General features: G+C 44.5%; 1 protein-coding gene across 1 annotated transcript in view; it reads right to left on the bottom strand.

The window, feature by feature from the left end:
• The window catches only part of LOC130528248 (cadherin-2-like), a 44,696-nt gene that overhangs the window by 21,816 nt on the left and 8,763 nt on the right, over positions 1 to 14,117 (bottom strand). Inside the window, exons 3-4 of the mRNA XM_057037392.1 lie at positions 1,609 to 1,817; positions 1,138 to 1,311 (exon numbers count right to left, since the gene is read on the bottom strand). Of these exons, the coding sequence (XP_056893372.1) occupies positions 1,138 to 1,311; positions 1,609 to 1,817 (383 nt within the window). The remainder of the gene's footprint in view (positions 1 to 1,137; positions 1,312 to 1,608; positions 1,818 to 14,117) is intronic.

The raw sequence follows: 14,117 nt of genomic DNA on the forward strand, positions 1-14,117 counted from the left end.
GAATATTAATATAAAGACGGAGCTAAAGTTCGTGTTTGACTTGGATGTGTCTCAGATTTCAGCATGACTCTCAGTTGCCACTGACAAGATTCAGCAAAGGCTCTAGGCTGATGCTGCACATGACAGGAAGTCTGAGTGGGGCCCAAACCTAAATAAAGTCCATGTCTAGATCATCAAGAACATTCTGCTGTCCACGTGATGAAGACAGGACTGCACACAGCATGTGTGAACTGTGGAGCTACAAATCAAAAGGAAGCAAATCACTGAGCTGATGTTTGATCTGTGAAGAAGAGGAGAGCAGCAGAAGCATCAGGAGCAGCGTGAACATCAGGAGCATCAGAAGTATCGTGAATATCAGGAGCATCATGAACATCGTGAACATCAGGAGCAGCAGGATCATCGTGAATATCAGGAAAACCATGAACATTGTGAACATCAGGAGCATCATGAACATCAGGAGCATCATGAACATCAGGACCATCGTGAACATCAGGACCATCGTGAACATCAGGAGCATCATTCAGGTAGGACTGGATGGAAAACTCAGCCTGGAGAAAAGAGATGTTCTGGTCACTGTTTGATAAAAGCAACCATTTAGTGAACTGGTTTTATTGGCCGTTTCATCTTCAACCACAAGAGGTTTTCCAAAACAATCAGATAAAATACCTGTGTCTCCTAGTAAAGGAACAGGTGATTGTTGGTTAGCAGCAAATTATTGTCGTGACCTCAGTGTGTACAGTGTTGATGTTCCAGTGCTGGGTTCCACTTTTATGTCCTGCTCATTTATTGGTTTGTTGTTTTGCTCCAGAAGCTTTCAGCTAACTGTTGGATTCATGCTCCTAAAAACCTCCATTGCTCCAGGTTTCACAGTCTGACCAACAGTCAGGGCAACTGAGCAACAGAAAGTTGCTTGAGAATAGTTGCCCTGAGGTTTTCATCCTAGCAGCTGTTAGCATCAGCTTGATGGATCTCTATGATTCTTTTTTTTATCAAAGACTGACTTGTTTAGAAGAGCTTTCATGAGTTGTGCTTTATTTTGCCAAAGAAAAATGTTGTTTTCTCCCCATTTCCACGCCGTAGGCCCACTCCCCATCCTCCCTCACACACATTAACATGTTCTCTATGTGTGTGCCTTACTCTGACGAGGTCCTCGGGGAACTGCCCTCGTGAGTTCTCGGGGACATTGATAGGAGGAATGACCCAGTCCCTCTTCACCCGCCTTACAGTCCCATCACCCTTGACAATCATGCTGCGCCATGGAAACAAGATCTCTGGTAGATGCTGAGTCAGCGTTGCATCACCGTGCTTCACCTGCAAACACAGTAGACAGGCAACATGCAGCAGGACATAACCAGTGAAGAAGATGCTGCAACTCATCAGGCGTCTGACCTCCACCTCCCGACTCCACATGAACAAGCTCATTATCATCTCCTAACAAATATTCCGCACTTTATGAAGCTGATTTCAACCCTAGCAGCTCAGAAAATAACATAGCAAATGATATAAAAACAAAGAATAACATTTAGAATGTGATTCTCAATCTGATCCAAGTTGATTCCTATAGCAAAACTAAAACAACGTAACAAATGCACAGAGTTTTCTTTATACCTGCTGGGGTTTTGCAAGGAGGAAGAACTTGGTCTTCCAGAGTTGCTTGGTGCGCAGGTCTTGAGCGTAGACCACCCCCTCCACGGCTCTGTCCCTTCCCAGGCTGAGGGGTCGGCTGGTGTAGATCTCACCTGCTTCGCTCACCCGAAAATCAGCCGATTGTCCCACCTCAAATCGGACCTTCCCTCTGCTACAGTCCTGGAAGGTGACTGGCAGACAAAGACAGGAGCAACATCAGACTGGGAGTCCTGTGTTCTGTGAGTTGACTGCTCAGATTAACACCCTCACAAGCATTCAGGTGGATCACACCTGTAATTCAGGAATAAAGCTTTTTGCTTTCACTGCAATCATGACTTCAGGGTTTTGTAGATGTAACCATAGTTACCTTTTTATACAAGTTGAGCAACAGCAACAGGCTGCTAGCTGTGGCTAATTAACATATTAAAACCAATTACAGGATGAACTACTGCCAAGTTAATTGCAGTCATTCGGTGGGTCCAGCCATGATCTTTACTTCTATTTCCAGATGGGATGGAACGGGTGATGGAAAATGTCAATGCGTCATACTGTTAGATAAAAGACTCGTCCTGTTTTCATGTTGTTCAGCTTTGTGGTGGGTTACTGGCATAAGAACTGTGTGGACTCAAAGGCACAGCACAACAAAAACACACCAACACAAACATGACAGTTATTTAACCTTGAAGTCGCTTCTTCACACATTAGGAGTTAACGGAAAGGAGGTTCACACCCAAATCACAACACTCCTATCAACCCTTTTCCTTACTGAGGATCGAGCAGATCTCAGACCAGATGGTTCCCAATTGGTTCCGGTAACGTATAGCGTCACTTCCTGTCTTCTCAATCATTCGTTGGTTGCACTGTGCACGGTGTGTTGTATTCAGTTTACTTAAAATTTGAACACTTGGGACATTCTAGTCACCTGATAACAACAGTGCGAAACAACCCATATTAAACCAATACAGGGCTCCGCCGACTATTAGCATTAGCATGGCCTCACCTGGTGTCTTTGTCTGCTCAGCGTGTGCAATGTTAGTTACTCCTCTGCCTCCTTTAGTGAAGGGAATAGGTGCAGAAAATGTAGTTTATTTACGGCTACGGAGGCGAGACTTAAGGAGCTTGAGACGCGGTTCTGCAGCTTGGAGTTAGCTGGAGTAGCCAGGAGAAGCTAGCTGCTGCTACCTAGCGTAGCTACAGCTAGCGGTCCCCCGGCAGCAGCTGAGCAGCCGGCTAGCCAGGGCGGCTGGGTGACGGTTCGCAGGAAGCGTAGCCCAAACGAAAGGCCCACGGTGCACCACCAACTGCTTCCCATGGCTAACCGCTTTTCCTCACTCAGCGACACACCCGCTGAGAAACCGACCCTGGTAATTGGCGACTTGTTTTACGCTACGTGAAGCCGACTCCAGCGACCATAGTCAAGTGCATTCCGGGGGTCAGAGCGGGCGACACAGAAGCCAATTTAAAGCTGCCGGCAAGACGTAAACATAAATTTGGTAAAGTTATTATTCACGTCAGAGCAAACGACACCCGGCATAGTCAGTCAGAGGTCACCAAAATTAACATAGAGTCGGTGTGCACCTACGCAAAAATGATGTCGGACTCCGTAGCATTCTCTGGTCCCGTCCTCAATCTGGCCAGCGATGAAATGTTTAGCCACATGTCATCACTTCGTCGCTGGTTGTCACGGTGGTGCCCCGAAAACCAGGTGGCCTTTATAGACAATTGGAACGCTTTTTGGGGAAAACGTGGTCTGATTAGGAGAGACGTGTCCATCCCACATGGGATGGTGCCTCTCTCATTTCTAGTAATCTGGCTAATTTTATTAGACCCAAAGTGACCTGACAATTCAGGGTCCAGACCAGGATGCAGAGTTGTAGTCTTACACACCTCTCTGCTGCTTCCATAGAACCCTCATCCACCAACAATAACATATTCAACACTATAGAGGTAGTCTCTGTTCCACGGTTAAAAGTTCACCAAGCACAGAGCAGGGGAGCGGTCAATCACCATAATCTTATTAAAATTAATACCAAAGCACAACTTGGAGAAACTAACATCACAATTAAATGTGGACTATTAAATATTAGGTCTCTTTTGTGTAAATCCCTGTTGGTGCACGACCTGATAGCGGATCATCACATTGATTTATTTTGTCTTACTGAGACCTGGCTTCAGGAGGAGGAGTATGTTAGCTTAAATGAATCTACTCCTCCTACCCATCTTAATTATCATATTCCTCGTGTTACTGGTCGAGGAGGGGGAGTGGCAGCAATCTATCACTCCAAGTTATTAATTAATCCTAGACTAAAATATGGTTCCAGTTCATTTGAAAGCCTGACTCTTGGCATCACCCATTTGAACTTGAAGGCAGAAAAGCCACTTTTGTTTGTAGTTGTATATCGGCCCCCTACTGTGCCACATTCAGAGTTCCTATCTGAGTTCTCTGATTTCTTATCTGACTTGGTCCTTAGAACAGACAAAGCCTGTCATTAATTATCATTGGAGACTTTAATATCCATGTAGAAGTTGTAAATGACAGCTTTAGAAATGGCAACATTTCATTACTTGAGTCAGTTGGTTTCCTCCAGCAGATACACCAACCAACTCATAGCTTCAACCACACCTTAGATGTAGTTCTGACTCATGGTGTTGAGGTAGAACATGTGTCAGTGTTCCCTCAGAACCCACTCCTGTCAGATCATTCTTTGATCACTTTTACATTTATGATTAAGGATTCTTCTATGCTCAGAGCACAGTCTTACGATAGCAGACATCTTTCAGATAACCACTGTGTGTTTCCCCAGGGATCAGTCATTATAATCTTAGCCCTGCTGAGGTTGACTCTATTGCTGAAGGTGCAGCAACATCACTGAGAATCACGCTTGATTCTGTTGCCCCCTTGAAAAAGAAAATAGTAAATCAGAGGAGATGTGCCCCCTGGTATAATTCACATATCAGGACCCTCAAGCAGAAAGCGCGCAGACTAGAAAGCAAGTGGCATTCTTGTAAAATAGAAAGCTATCATGCACCCTGGAAAGACAGTCTGTTAGTTTAGAAAAAGGCCCTCCGTAAGGCTAGAACAGCTTATTTTTCTTCTCTAATTGAAGAAAACCAGAATAACTCCAGATTTCTTTTTAGCACTGTGGCCAAATTAACCAAGAGTCACAGTGTTTTAGATCCACGTATCCCTTCTTCCCTTAGTGATGAAGACTTCATGAGCTTCTTCACTGATAAAGTTCTAGCTATCAAAGAAAAAGCTAACCAGGCCATCCCAACAACTGGACCATCACCAGATGTGCTGACTGTGGGAACATACAGGTTCACCAACGAGCCCTTAAACTCCTTCAGCCCTATATATTTTTCTGAGGCGTCTTCGCTAATTCAGAAATCCAAGACCACCGCGCGTCTTTCCCATCCCAACACAGCTGTTGAAGGATGATTTACCATTGATAGGCAGTTCTATCCTGGACCAGATCAATGGTTCTTTAGTGACAGGTTATGTACCCCGGTCCTACAAGGTGGCAGTGATTAAGCCGTTGCTTAAAAAAACATCACTGGATCCTGATGTCTTAGCAAACTATAGGCCGATATCCAACCTTCCTTTTATCTCTAAAATTCTAGAGAAGGTTGTGGTGACTCAGTTACTGGAGCACCTGCAGAGAAACAGCCTGTTTGAGATGTTTCAGTCAGGCTTTAGAGCTCATCACAGCACAGAAAGAGCACTTCTTAAAGTTACTAATGATCTTCTTATAGCTTCAGATCATGGACTGGTTTCTATGCTGGTTCTGCTGGACCTCAGTGTTGCTTTTGATACAGTTGATCACAGCATCCTGTTACAGAGACTGGAACATGTGATTGGCATTAAAGGGACAGCACTAGACTGGTTTAGATCATATTTATCTGATAGATACCAGTTTGCTCATGTCCATGGAGTTCCCTCTTCTTACAGTAAGGTTATCCATGGAGTTCCTCAAGGTTCTGTACTTGGACCAATCCTTTTCACCTTGTACATGCTTCCCTTAGGGAACATTATTCGGCAGCATGGGATAAATTTTCATTGTTATGCTGATGACACTCAGCTTTATCTATCCATGAAACCAGAGGAGACGAGAAGTTAAAGACTGTCTTAAAGACATAAAGTCCTGGATGTCTTCAAATTTCCTCCTCCTTAACTCAGGAAAAACTGAGGTCACGGTGTTTGGTCCTGAACCTCTCAGGGATAGATTAGATCACATGATCACTCCAGATGGTATCTCATTAACATCTAGTCTCTGTCTGAGGAATCTTGGAGTAACTTTTGATCAAAATCTCTCCTTCAACGCTGTGAGCAGGGGCTGAGGATCTTTTTACTGCAGTGGCTTCTCTAAAAGTGCCTTTTTTCACCTTACGTTCAGGCTGGACTGTTGTAATTCTTTATTATCAGGATATCCAAAATCCAAATTTTTAAAACCCTTCTTTTGACCTACAAGGTCCTCAGAGGCCTAGCTCCATCCTACCTGGAGGAGCTAGTGACACCTTACCAGCCCAATAGACCGCTCCGCTCTCAGAATGCTGGTCTACTTGTGGTCCCCCAGAGTTTCTAGGGGTAGAATGGGGGGCCGAGCATTTAGCTACCAGGCCCCCCTGCTATGGAACCAGCTCCCTGTCCAGGTACGGGAGGCTGACTCCATCGCTACTTTTAAGATTAGGCTTAAAACCTACCTCTTTGAAAAAGATTATTGTTACTAATTCTGTAGTTCCAGTTATTATCATAGACAGACAAATTATCATATTTAGGGGGTCGTCTAATCATTAGGTTAACATCTTAGCTATGCTGCTATAGGCCAAGGCTGCCGGGGTCCAGAAACATGAACACCTGACAGGCCTCTGTCACCCCACTGGGTCATGGTTTTCTCAGAGCTGTATACTGACCTCCGACCCCGCTGACCCACTCAACCAGCATCTTATTTAATTCAATTTAATTCAATATAATGTATTTTTGTATGTATTTCTATGCTCTATGCCTCTCCTCTCCTCCCCTCTCCTCTCCTCTCCTCCCCACCCTTCTCCTCTCCTCTCCTCCCCCTCTCTCTCTACCCAGCCGGCCATCAGCAGGAGGGTCCCCCTACGTGAGCCTGGTGTCCTCCCACATCTGCCGGGAGGAGTCAACCAATCATGCACGTTTTCAGCCACCAAAATATTTCCAAGCCTCACAAAATGCCATGTATGCTTATGTCAGACCAAATTAATACATTAGAGTACATTAAATCCTCTGCATGGCTGCCAGGACAGTTTCACTGGAGCCATTAAAGACACGCTGGCTTCCAAGGATTAAAATTCAAGACACGGAGAACTCCGAGCATGTGAAGCCCTTTACAACTGATTGAGAAAATATTTAAAGCAGCTCTTAAAAGCAAAACCTGACTGGCTTCTAGAAAAATCTGAAGGAAGATCGATGATGAAGATCGATGGGCCAAACTGAGATTGGAGGTAAAACCACGAAAGTGCAGAAGATGGCAGGTCTCTGGCTGCTGTTTGTATGCCAAGTGCAGCCCACCTTCTGCAAGGAAGCAGCCTTGGTCCTGTCCGGGGAGGTGTGCACCACTCTGATTGCATTTGGCCAGAATTCACTGTTGAGCCACAGTGTAATGTGAGCCAGCACACAAGACTCATGCAGAACCAAGCTGTTAACCACAAATGTCAGCTGATTCCAGTCAGCACATCTCCAAAGATTCTCCACACCAGTTTCCATAGAGGACACAGAGCTGCTCACAGTACTGTTCCTCAACCACAAACGGCAACATGGTTCTCTCTTTTCTATAAAAATCCAAAAGGGCAAATGATGACCTGGTGCAAGAAGGAGAGACACCGTCAGCGGCCTGATACATGCCATCAAAGGACTCTCCCCTCATCCTCGCCCTCCCCCTAACTGAGCTGTGCTTAATTTCAAGCCCAGCTCACATCAGCTGATCACTAAACACACATTCCGACCTGCTTCCTCACTGAAAGACATTTCATGGAACTCTAGACTCCAGTGTTTGTGGATCTGCACAGATGTTTGGACAACTGCAGCAAATTACAGGGGATTTCTTCAAACATCTGCATGGCTTCTTCCAAGTTTATCCTGGAACATGGAAATATGAACCATTTGGCATTATTTTATTACATTTTACCCAATCGGCCATCAATTTTGACTTTTACGTACAGCTTTTCTGCAGTGTTGTCCTTATCAGAGCACCAGACCATACCCCCACCAAATATCTGAGCTGGCCTCCATCCCCATCAACCACGCACGTTTGTCCAGAGAGTGAGTTAAAGAGAAAATTAAAAGAATTCTAATGAAGCAGTTTCCATCATCTGATTGGACAAACGGAGAACTCACTAGCAAGCAAACAGTTGTGGATCCACATCTTCTCTATGTGATGTTCTCCATTCTCAGGTGAGGAGCTGAGGACAGGAGTGAGTGTTGAACTTTGTCTCTCTATGTGCTAATCTCTTCCACGTATCTCCTTGCCTCCTTTCTTTCTTACATAAACAGTTTCTCTTCTATCCCTGATCATCATGCCTTTATCGTTAGTTTTCTGTTGTTTCATGTCATCGGTTTCTTGCTTGAAATGAGATTTTAACCATCGTCCACTGATGTGAAGATGAAAAGCATCTTCATGACAGTGAGGATGTTTGGATTCTGGCACCAAAGCTGTAGTAAACAGCCTCTAAATAGTTTAATAGTCTATAATTTACTGTGGCTCCAAAGTCAACAAAGTTGCTACAGGAACTTGACAAGTGGCTCTGATGAAAGAAACATCTTGTTTTCTACAGCTGATCTGTCTTTATCCTCCATGAATTCACAGTAGGAGTGGAAATAGCAACACGCGGATGTTCCCCTGCTGTGAGCTGCTCTGCATAAATACCGGACCTTTGAAGGTCATCTGTTTGGTCACTCGCACTGGTTTAAAGAAGCATTGGCCTCTACAGACTAAACTGAAGGCTGCTGGCTGACCACAGATTAGCAATACGATGACCACTCTATGCATCAATGTCATCATCATCATCATGGTTACATGATGAACACAAAATCAGCATGATAAGAGCACTTAAGGATCACTTTATATCAATCCATGTCGCTCGCTCGCACGCACGCACGCACACGCACGCACGCACGCACACGCACGCACGCACGCACGCACGCACGCGGTAATGAGCATGTTTTTGACTGAGGGGCAGCCGCGAAGGGAGAAACTCCACACAAAAAAGGCCAGAGCAGGAATTAAGCATGCAAACGTCTTCCTGTGAGGTGGCCCTGCTAACCACTGTGCCCCAACACAACAAAAGGCATTCCTTTGTCTGTCTGCCTGTCATCCATCCGTGGATTTGAACCCTAGAATTTTCCAGGAAGCAGTAGGAGACTATGATCAATAGGTTTCGTCAGCATTCACCTACACACCAGTAGGAGGATGGCGGCCTAACTCGACATCTGCACTCTGAGCAACACACACAACAAACACTGTTCCGTGTTCTCAGATGGTTTCGTCTAAAATGTTGATGTCATGTCACAGCCTGGGTTGACTGATGGGAGTTGCCGGGCAGCAGGAGGCACCAGTTCCACCAAAACCCACCATCAACAGGTTACGTTAACGTACGCTAATCCTGCTCCCCAGGGAAGGATGGTTTCCCACAGGAAAGAAATACTGAAAGACATTGAATCCTGTTCATTAAATAATGGTTTATTCTCAGTACGCTTCTATAACAAATGTGGTGTGGAGCTGCTCACACACACGTCCGCTGGCTGCTCACACACACATGTCTGATGGCTGCTCACACACACACGCCTGCTGGCTGCTGACACACACTTGTCCGCTGGCTGCTCACGTCTGAACCATATGAGCCTTTTTTAATAATAATAATCATCAGACACCTGAAGACACCTCATCAGAACAACAATGCTGCAGGTCAGCACAAGTACTGTATTTAAATGAACCCAAACAGTCAAAAACAACAACATGACTACCCTCCCCCAAAACCCCCCCACACACAGACACACACACAGAACTGTTGAAGATTCAGTAGTGAGCCTTTAATCCTGTTTATGTCTCCGTTGTTCTGTGTGTTTGTGTGTGTGATTCTGACAGCTGGATGTTTTCAGATAAACTGACTAGCAGCAAAGCCAGAGGCCATCTTCCTCCTCCTCCTCCGTCAGCCCACCACATGTACAGATGACAGAAGAATATTTCATGAATTTTAATTAAATTAGAAGCCTCCTCACAGTTCCAGTCGAGCCCTTTGAAATGAAACGCGCATTTGACAGTGAAATGTACATAATACAGGGTTTCTCATACTGGCTGCATTTTCATTAAAATTTGGTGCCTTTATTTGAAAAATAATTTCAATTACATCTCCATGAAGGAGAACCAAACATAGAAATGAATGACATGATTAATTATGATTACTATCATTACTGATTGTTGATTTATTAGCCAGAGTTGGCATTCATGTCTCCACATTTAGACCAACAGAAGAGAATGGAACAATGAAGAATCTCTTATCCCGGTTTCTATTGGCAACTGTTCCGTCAGTAGGCGGAGCTAAAGCACTCTGATAGATGACCACAGGAAGCATTCGAAATCAATTTGCTACAGAAGGCCACACACACGCATACATACACACAGGCCCACAGCTGCAGCACACACTCTGTCAGTGTATTAGCATGTGAAGGCAGCGCAGGGATGATGGACTCAGATTAGATCAGCTCAGCTGCCCCACAGTTGAAACACTGTGTTGAAAGTTTGGGACAAAAAGCCCTCCTGAGAGTTGGAGTCATTTAAACAACAACATGCATTATTAACAAGTGATGAAGACTTAGAGAAAACAATGTTACAAGCACAAATGACATCTATGTCATTGCCAGTGTGTGTTGACACCACTGGTCACAGTCCAAACCAAACCCATATGGTTCATAAGAGAAACAGAAAAGTGTCCAAAAAAGGGCTTCTGCCGTTTCATGTGGAAGCACTGCCACAGCTCAGGCAGAAGGCAGAGGCCTGCTCCATCCTCTGACGCTGTGAGCAGGGGCTGAGGATCGTTTTACTGCAGTGGCTCACAGGTTCTACTGGTGCAGCTCCTCCATGGCTACATGAGCCAGGTGAGGGGGTCGGGACGGTCAGGATCCTGCTGCTCTGCCTGGAAGTTGTTTCATTAGGCTTTGAGACAAACAGGAAGAAACACACAACAGCCAATGGAAGGAAAGTATGCTTCCTACAGGAACGCACTGTTGTATTAATGATGACAATAATCTCTGCCGGTTAAGGTGCATCAATATTTATGTCAATAGTTCTGCACTGTGCCTTCATGCTGCACAATCAGCATGTGTGCCTTCATGCTGTACAATCAGCATGAATTAACACACTAGCTCTGACCTGCTCACACACACACACACACACACACACACACACACACACACCACACACACACACACAACACACACACACACACACACACACACACACACACACACACACACACACACACACAGTGGACAGCTTCATCTTCCTCAGAGCGTCCATCTGTCATTCCGACACCTTTGGACAGAAAATCAATACATTTGCTGCACAGGTCTGCAACAACTGCTGATCCCAAAGAAGCCAAATGAGATTTTCTTCATACTTTATGGAACCTTTATGGAACATGACAGCCCTGGCAATTTTGTGGTCATAAAGTATGTTTGCTTATTTGTATGTATACTTATTTTTCCAGAAACTTATTCTTCCAGAAACTGCACAATTATAACAATATAATAGAAATAAGTCACTCTACAGCCAATACTTATGTAAATAATATTCTGGTTAATTTGACTTTTCACTTTGTGCACATAAAGCAGAAAACCCAAACAACAGTAACTAGTTGCACACCACAGAATGTCAATTGCAAGAAATAAGTCAGCCCATACTTATCAATCTGCCTCTAACTGCTGCCTCTAACACACATTAGATATGTAAACAGAGCAAAAGATGAGCTGAGCAGTGGATAGAAGTTGAACCAGTGTCTGTGATCAGCTCAGACCTGTGGCAGCTCTATACTGTCACACAGATGATACAGATCCATACAAAATAGAATCCTGCTTCATGTCACAGCTGTTTTCCTATATTTGGCATGGCTGCATTTGGATCCAAGAGAAGTGATTCATGAATCTACAGATTATTTGGATCATCCTTTCATGAGTGAGTGGATAAACCCACGATTGTCTTCCTGAAACAGTGAAAACATTCCCTATGAAACGGTCTTATCACTAAAACTAGATTAAATAAAGCTTTTTATCAATTGTTCAAGAATCAAATGCCTCACATTCCTTCCAAAATATCATTTCAGAATATCAGAATAATCTTATGACATCCAGTAGGAACACAGCACAGTAAAGTACAGCAAACAGTGAATCAGGTTACAAAGTATTTGGAATGTAAATGTGCTCAATAACACCTGACAGACTGAAAGTCTCCCCACATAAATCCGCTCCTGATTTAAACCTCCTCTCACCGTCATGCTGCTTTCTCTTTACAGTGATTTTGGATGTGCTTTTTATTATCACACAAGTGAATTCACTCCCTAACGACCCTTGGGCAGCACCGTGTGGCCCCTGGGAGCATTCCTTGGGGGGGATTAGGAGCCCACAGTGGTGAAACTGGGAGGCTTCTTCTCTGACCTGTTGGCTACATCAGACACATTCTGGAAAATGGAATAATATTGGAAGAGCAGCATATTTCACACTGTATTTGGACCATTAAAAGAACAGATAAAACCTTCATAATCCTAAAAATATTCCCAAAACGCTCCGCATGAGCTGCCCATCTGTTAACAACAAGGAATGACGTGTGTCTCCACTTCTGATATGATGGTTTCCTGATTTTATAGCATCAGCAGAGGCTGAAGATGAGACCTGTTGAGCTATCTGAGGGTAGCGTCCATGGTGACTGTGACTCCACTGAGGCAAACCCTGGAGGAATAAACCACACGAGTCTCACTTCTTGAAAAAAAGCTCTTGCATTGCTGGAAGCAGCAAAGAGAACCAGATTGATCAAAGTAATAAACAGAGTGTGACAGTGTCTATGGTTCCTCCAGGCATCGGCTCATCTGACCGGGAACGCAGCCCAACCTCAAGTATCACATTTACCCCCTGAATAACACAGAATCGTTACCTCGATGTCTTTCTGACAGGTTAGCAAAGTTCTTCCCTCAGCCCTGGAGGCTCTTCCAGCATCATTAAAGTCTTCTGTTTGGTTACACAGGCGGCGCTGATGTCAACAGATCAAAGCATTGGCCACTTCTCACTAGCAGTTGAACACCCACATTTGGGACCCATCATCAAGTTTTGTGAGTTTGGCAAACACAAAGGCTACATTAGCACAGGTGCACGTGTGTTTGGAAGCACTCTGAATAAACGCAGACACACTGCAAATATAAGCCCAGCCAGTTCCCGACAGCGGAAGTGAATCCCATTTTAAAGTAGGTCAAACAGATATTATGAGCAGGAAAGACTTTTACTTGAAAAGACATGTTTACTCTTTCACAGACTGGGCAATGTTTGACACCCACTTTTCAAAAACATATTTAAATCACTTCAATAGCTGATATGAAGAATGTGAGTGGTGATGAATGCATCAAAACATCTGGAAAGATGAGGCCATGTCTGTACGTCGCTCTGCAGTCACCAGTCTTCTCTTACTGGGGTGTGCTGTGTACAGCCATGATTATGTCATCAGCTATTTGATTTAGTGCACAGATAGTAAATGCTAATTTTGTTAAATTCACTGCCTCTTGCCTAAGATAAAAGTCATTGTTATTATTTGTACTTGTTTTCAATGGGAATATTAATAGCAGCCCAACAGTAACCCATAATCTGAGATGATTAAATCCATAATTAAAGACGGCTAATTTCACATGCTTACTGGCCCGAAATGCCAACAACAAAAGGAAGATGTAGCAGTGAAGGCAGGCAGGCAGGTAGGCAGACAGGCAGGCAGACAGGCAGACAGGCAGACAGGCAGCTCCACCTTGTGATTCAGGCCAACCAACCAACATGAGAGCTGCTCCTCTATGAGAGCTCCGCTCTGACTGTGTCTGCCTTCAGCGTTAATGACAGCTCACTGCTGCCTCGCATGAGACGCTCCAGACGAGGGCTTCCATGGAAGTCTGAAGGAAGTGAGTCCATAATTAGGATCGTAAGAGTAAGAGGACTGTGGCAGTCGGGTGCTTTTGTCCGACCGCGAGGAGCCAGAGCTGCCACATGCACGTGCATGTTGTGCCAGAAACTCACCAGGTACAGAGGGGAAGATGTATAACAATCAGGAGAAGATAATGAAAGTTTAAGTTTCTTTTTATGCTCCTCGGACAATTGTTCAGTCAGGGATTAAGGAAACTAAACTAAAAGGAGAACTATAATAAATCTCAGAGTGGATTAAAGACAGAGCCACTCACATCCTATCCTTCCATTAACGTGCACACGCAGCACGTCCCAGCCAGGA

The sequence above is a fragment of the Takifugu flavidus genome, chromosome 7 (genome assembly GCF_003711565.1).
Source record: "Takifugu flavidus isolate HTHZ2018 chromosome 7, ASM371156v2, whole genome shotgun sequence".
Taxonomy (NCBI): Eukaryota; Metazoa; Chordata; class Actinopteri; order Tetraodontiformes; family Tetraodontidae; genus Takifugu; species Takifugu flavidus.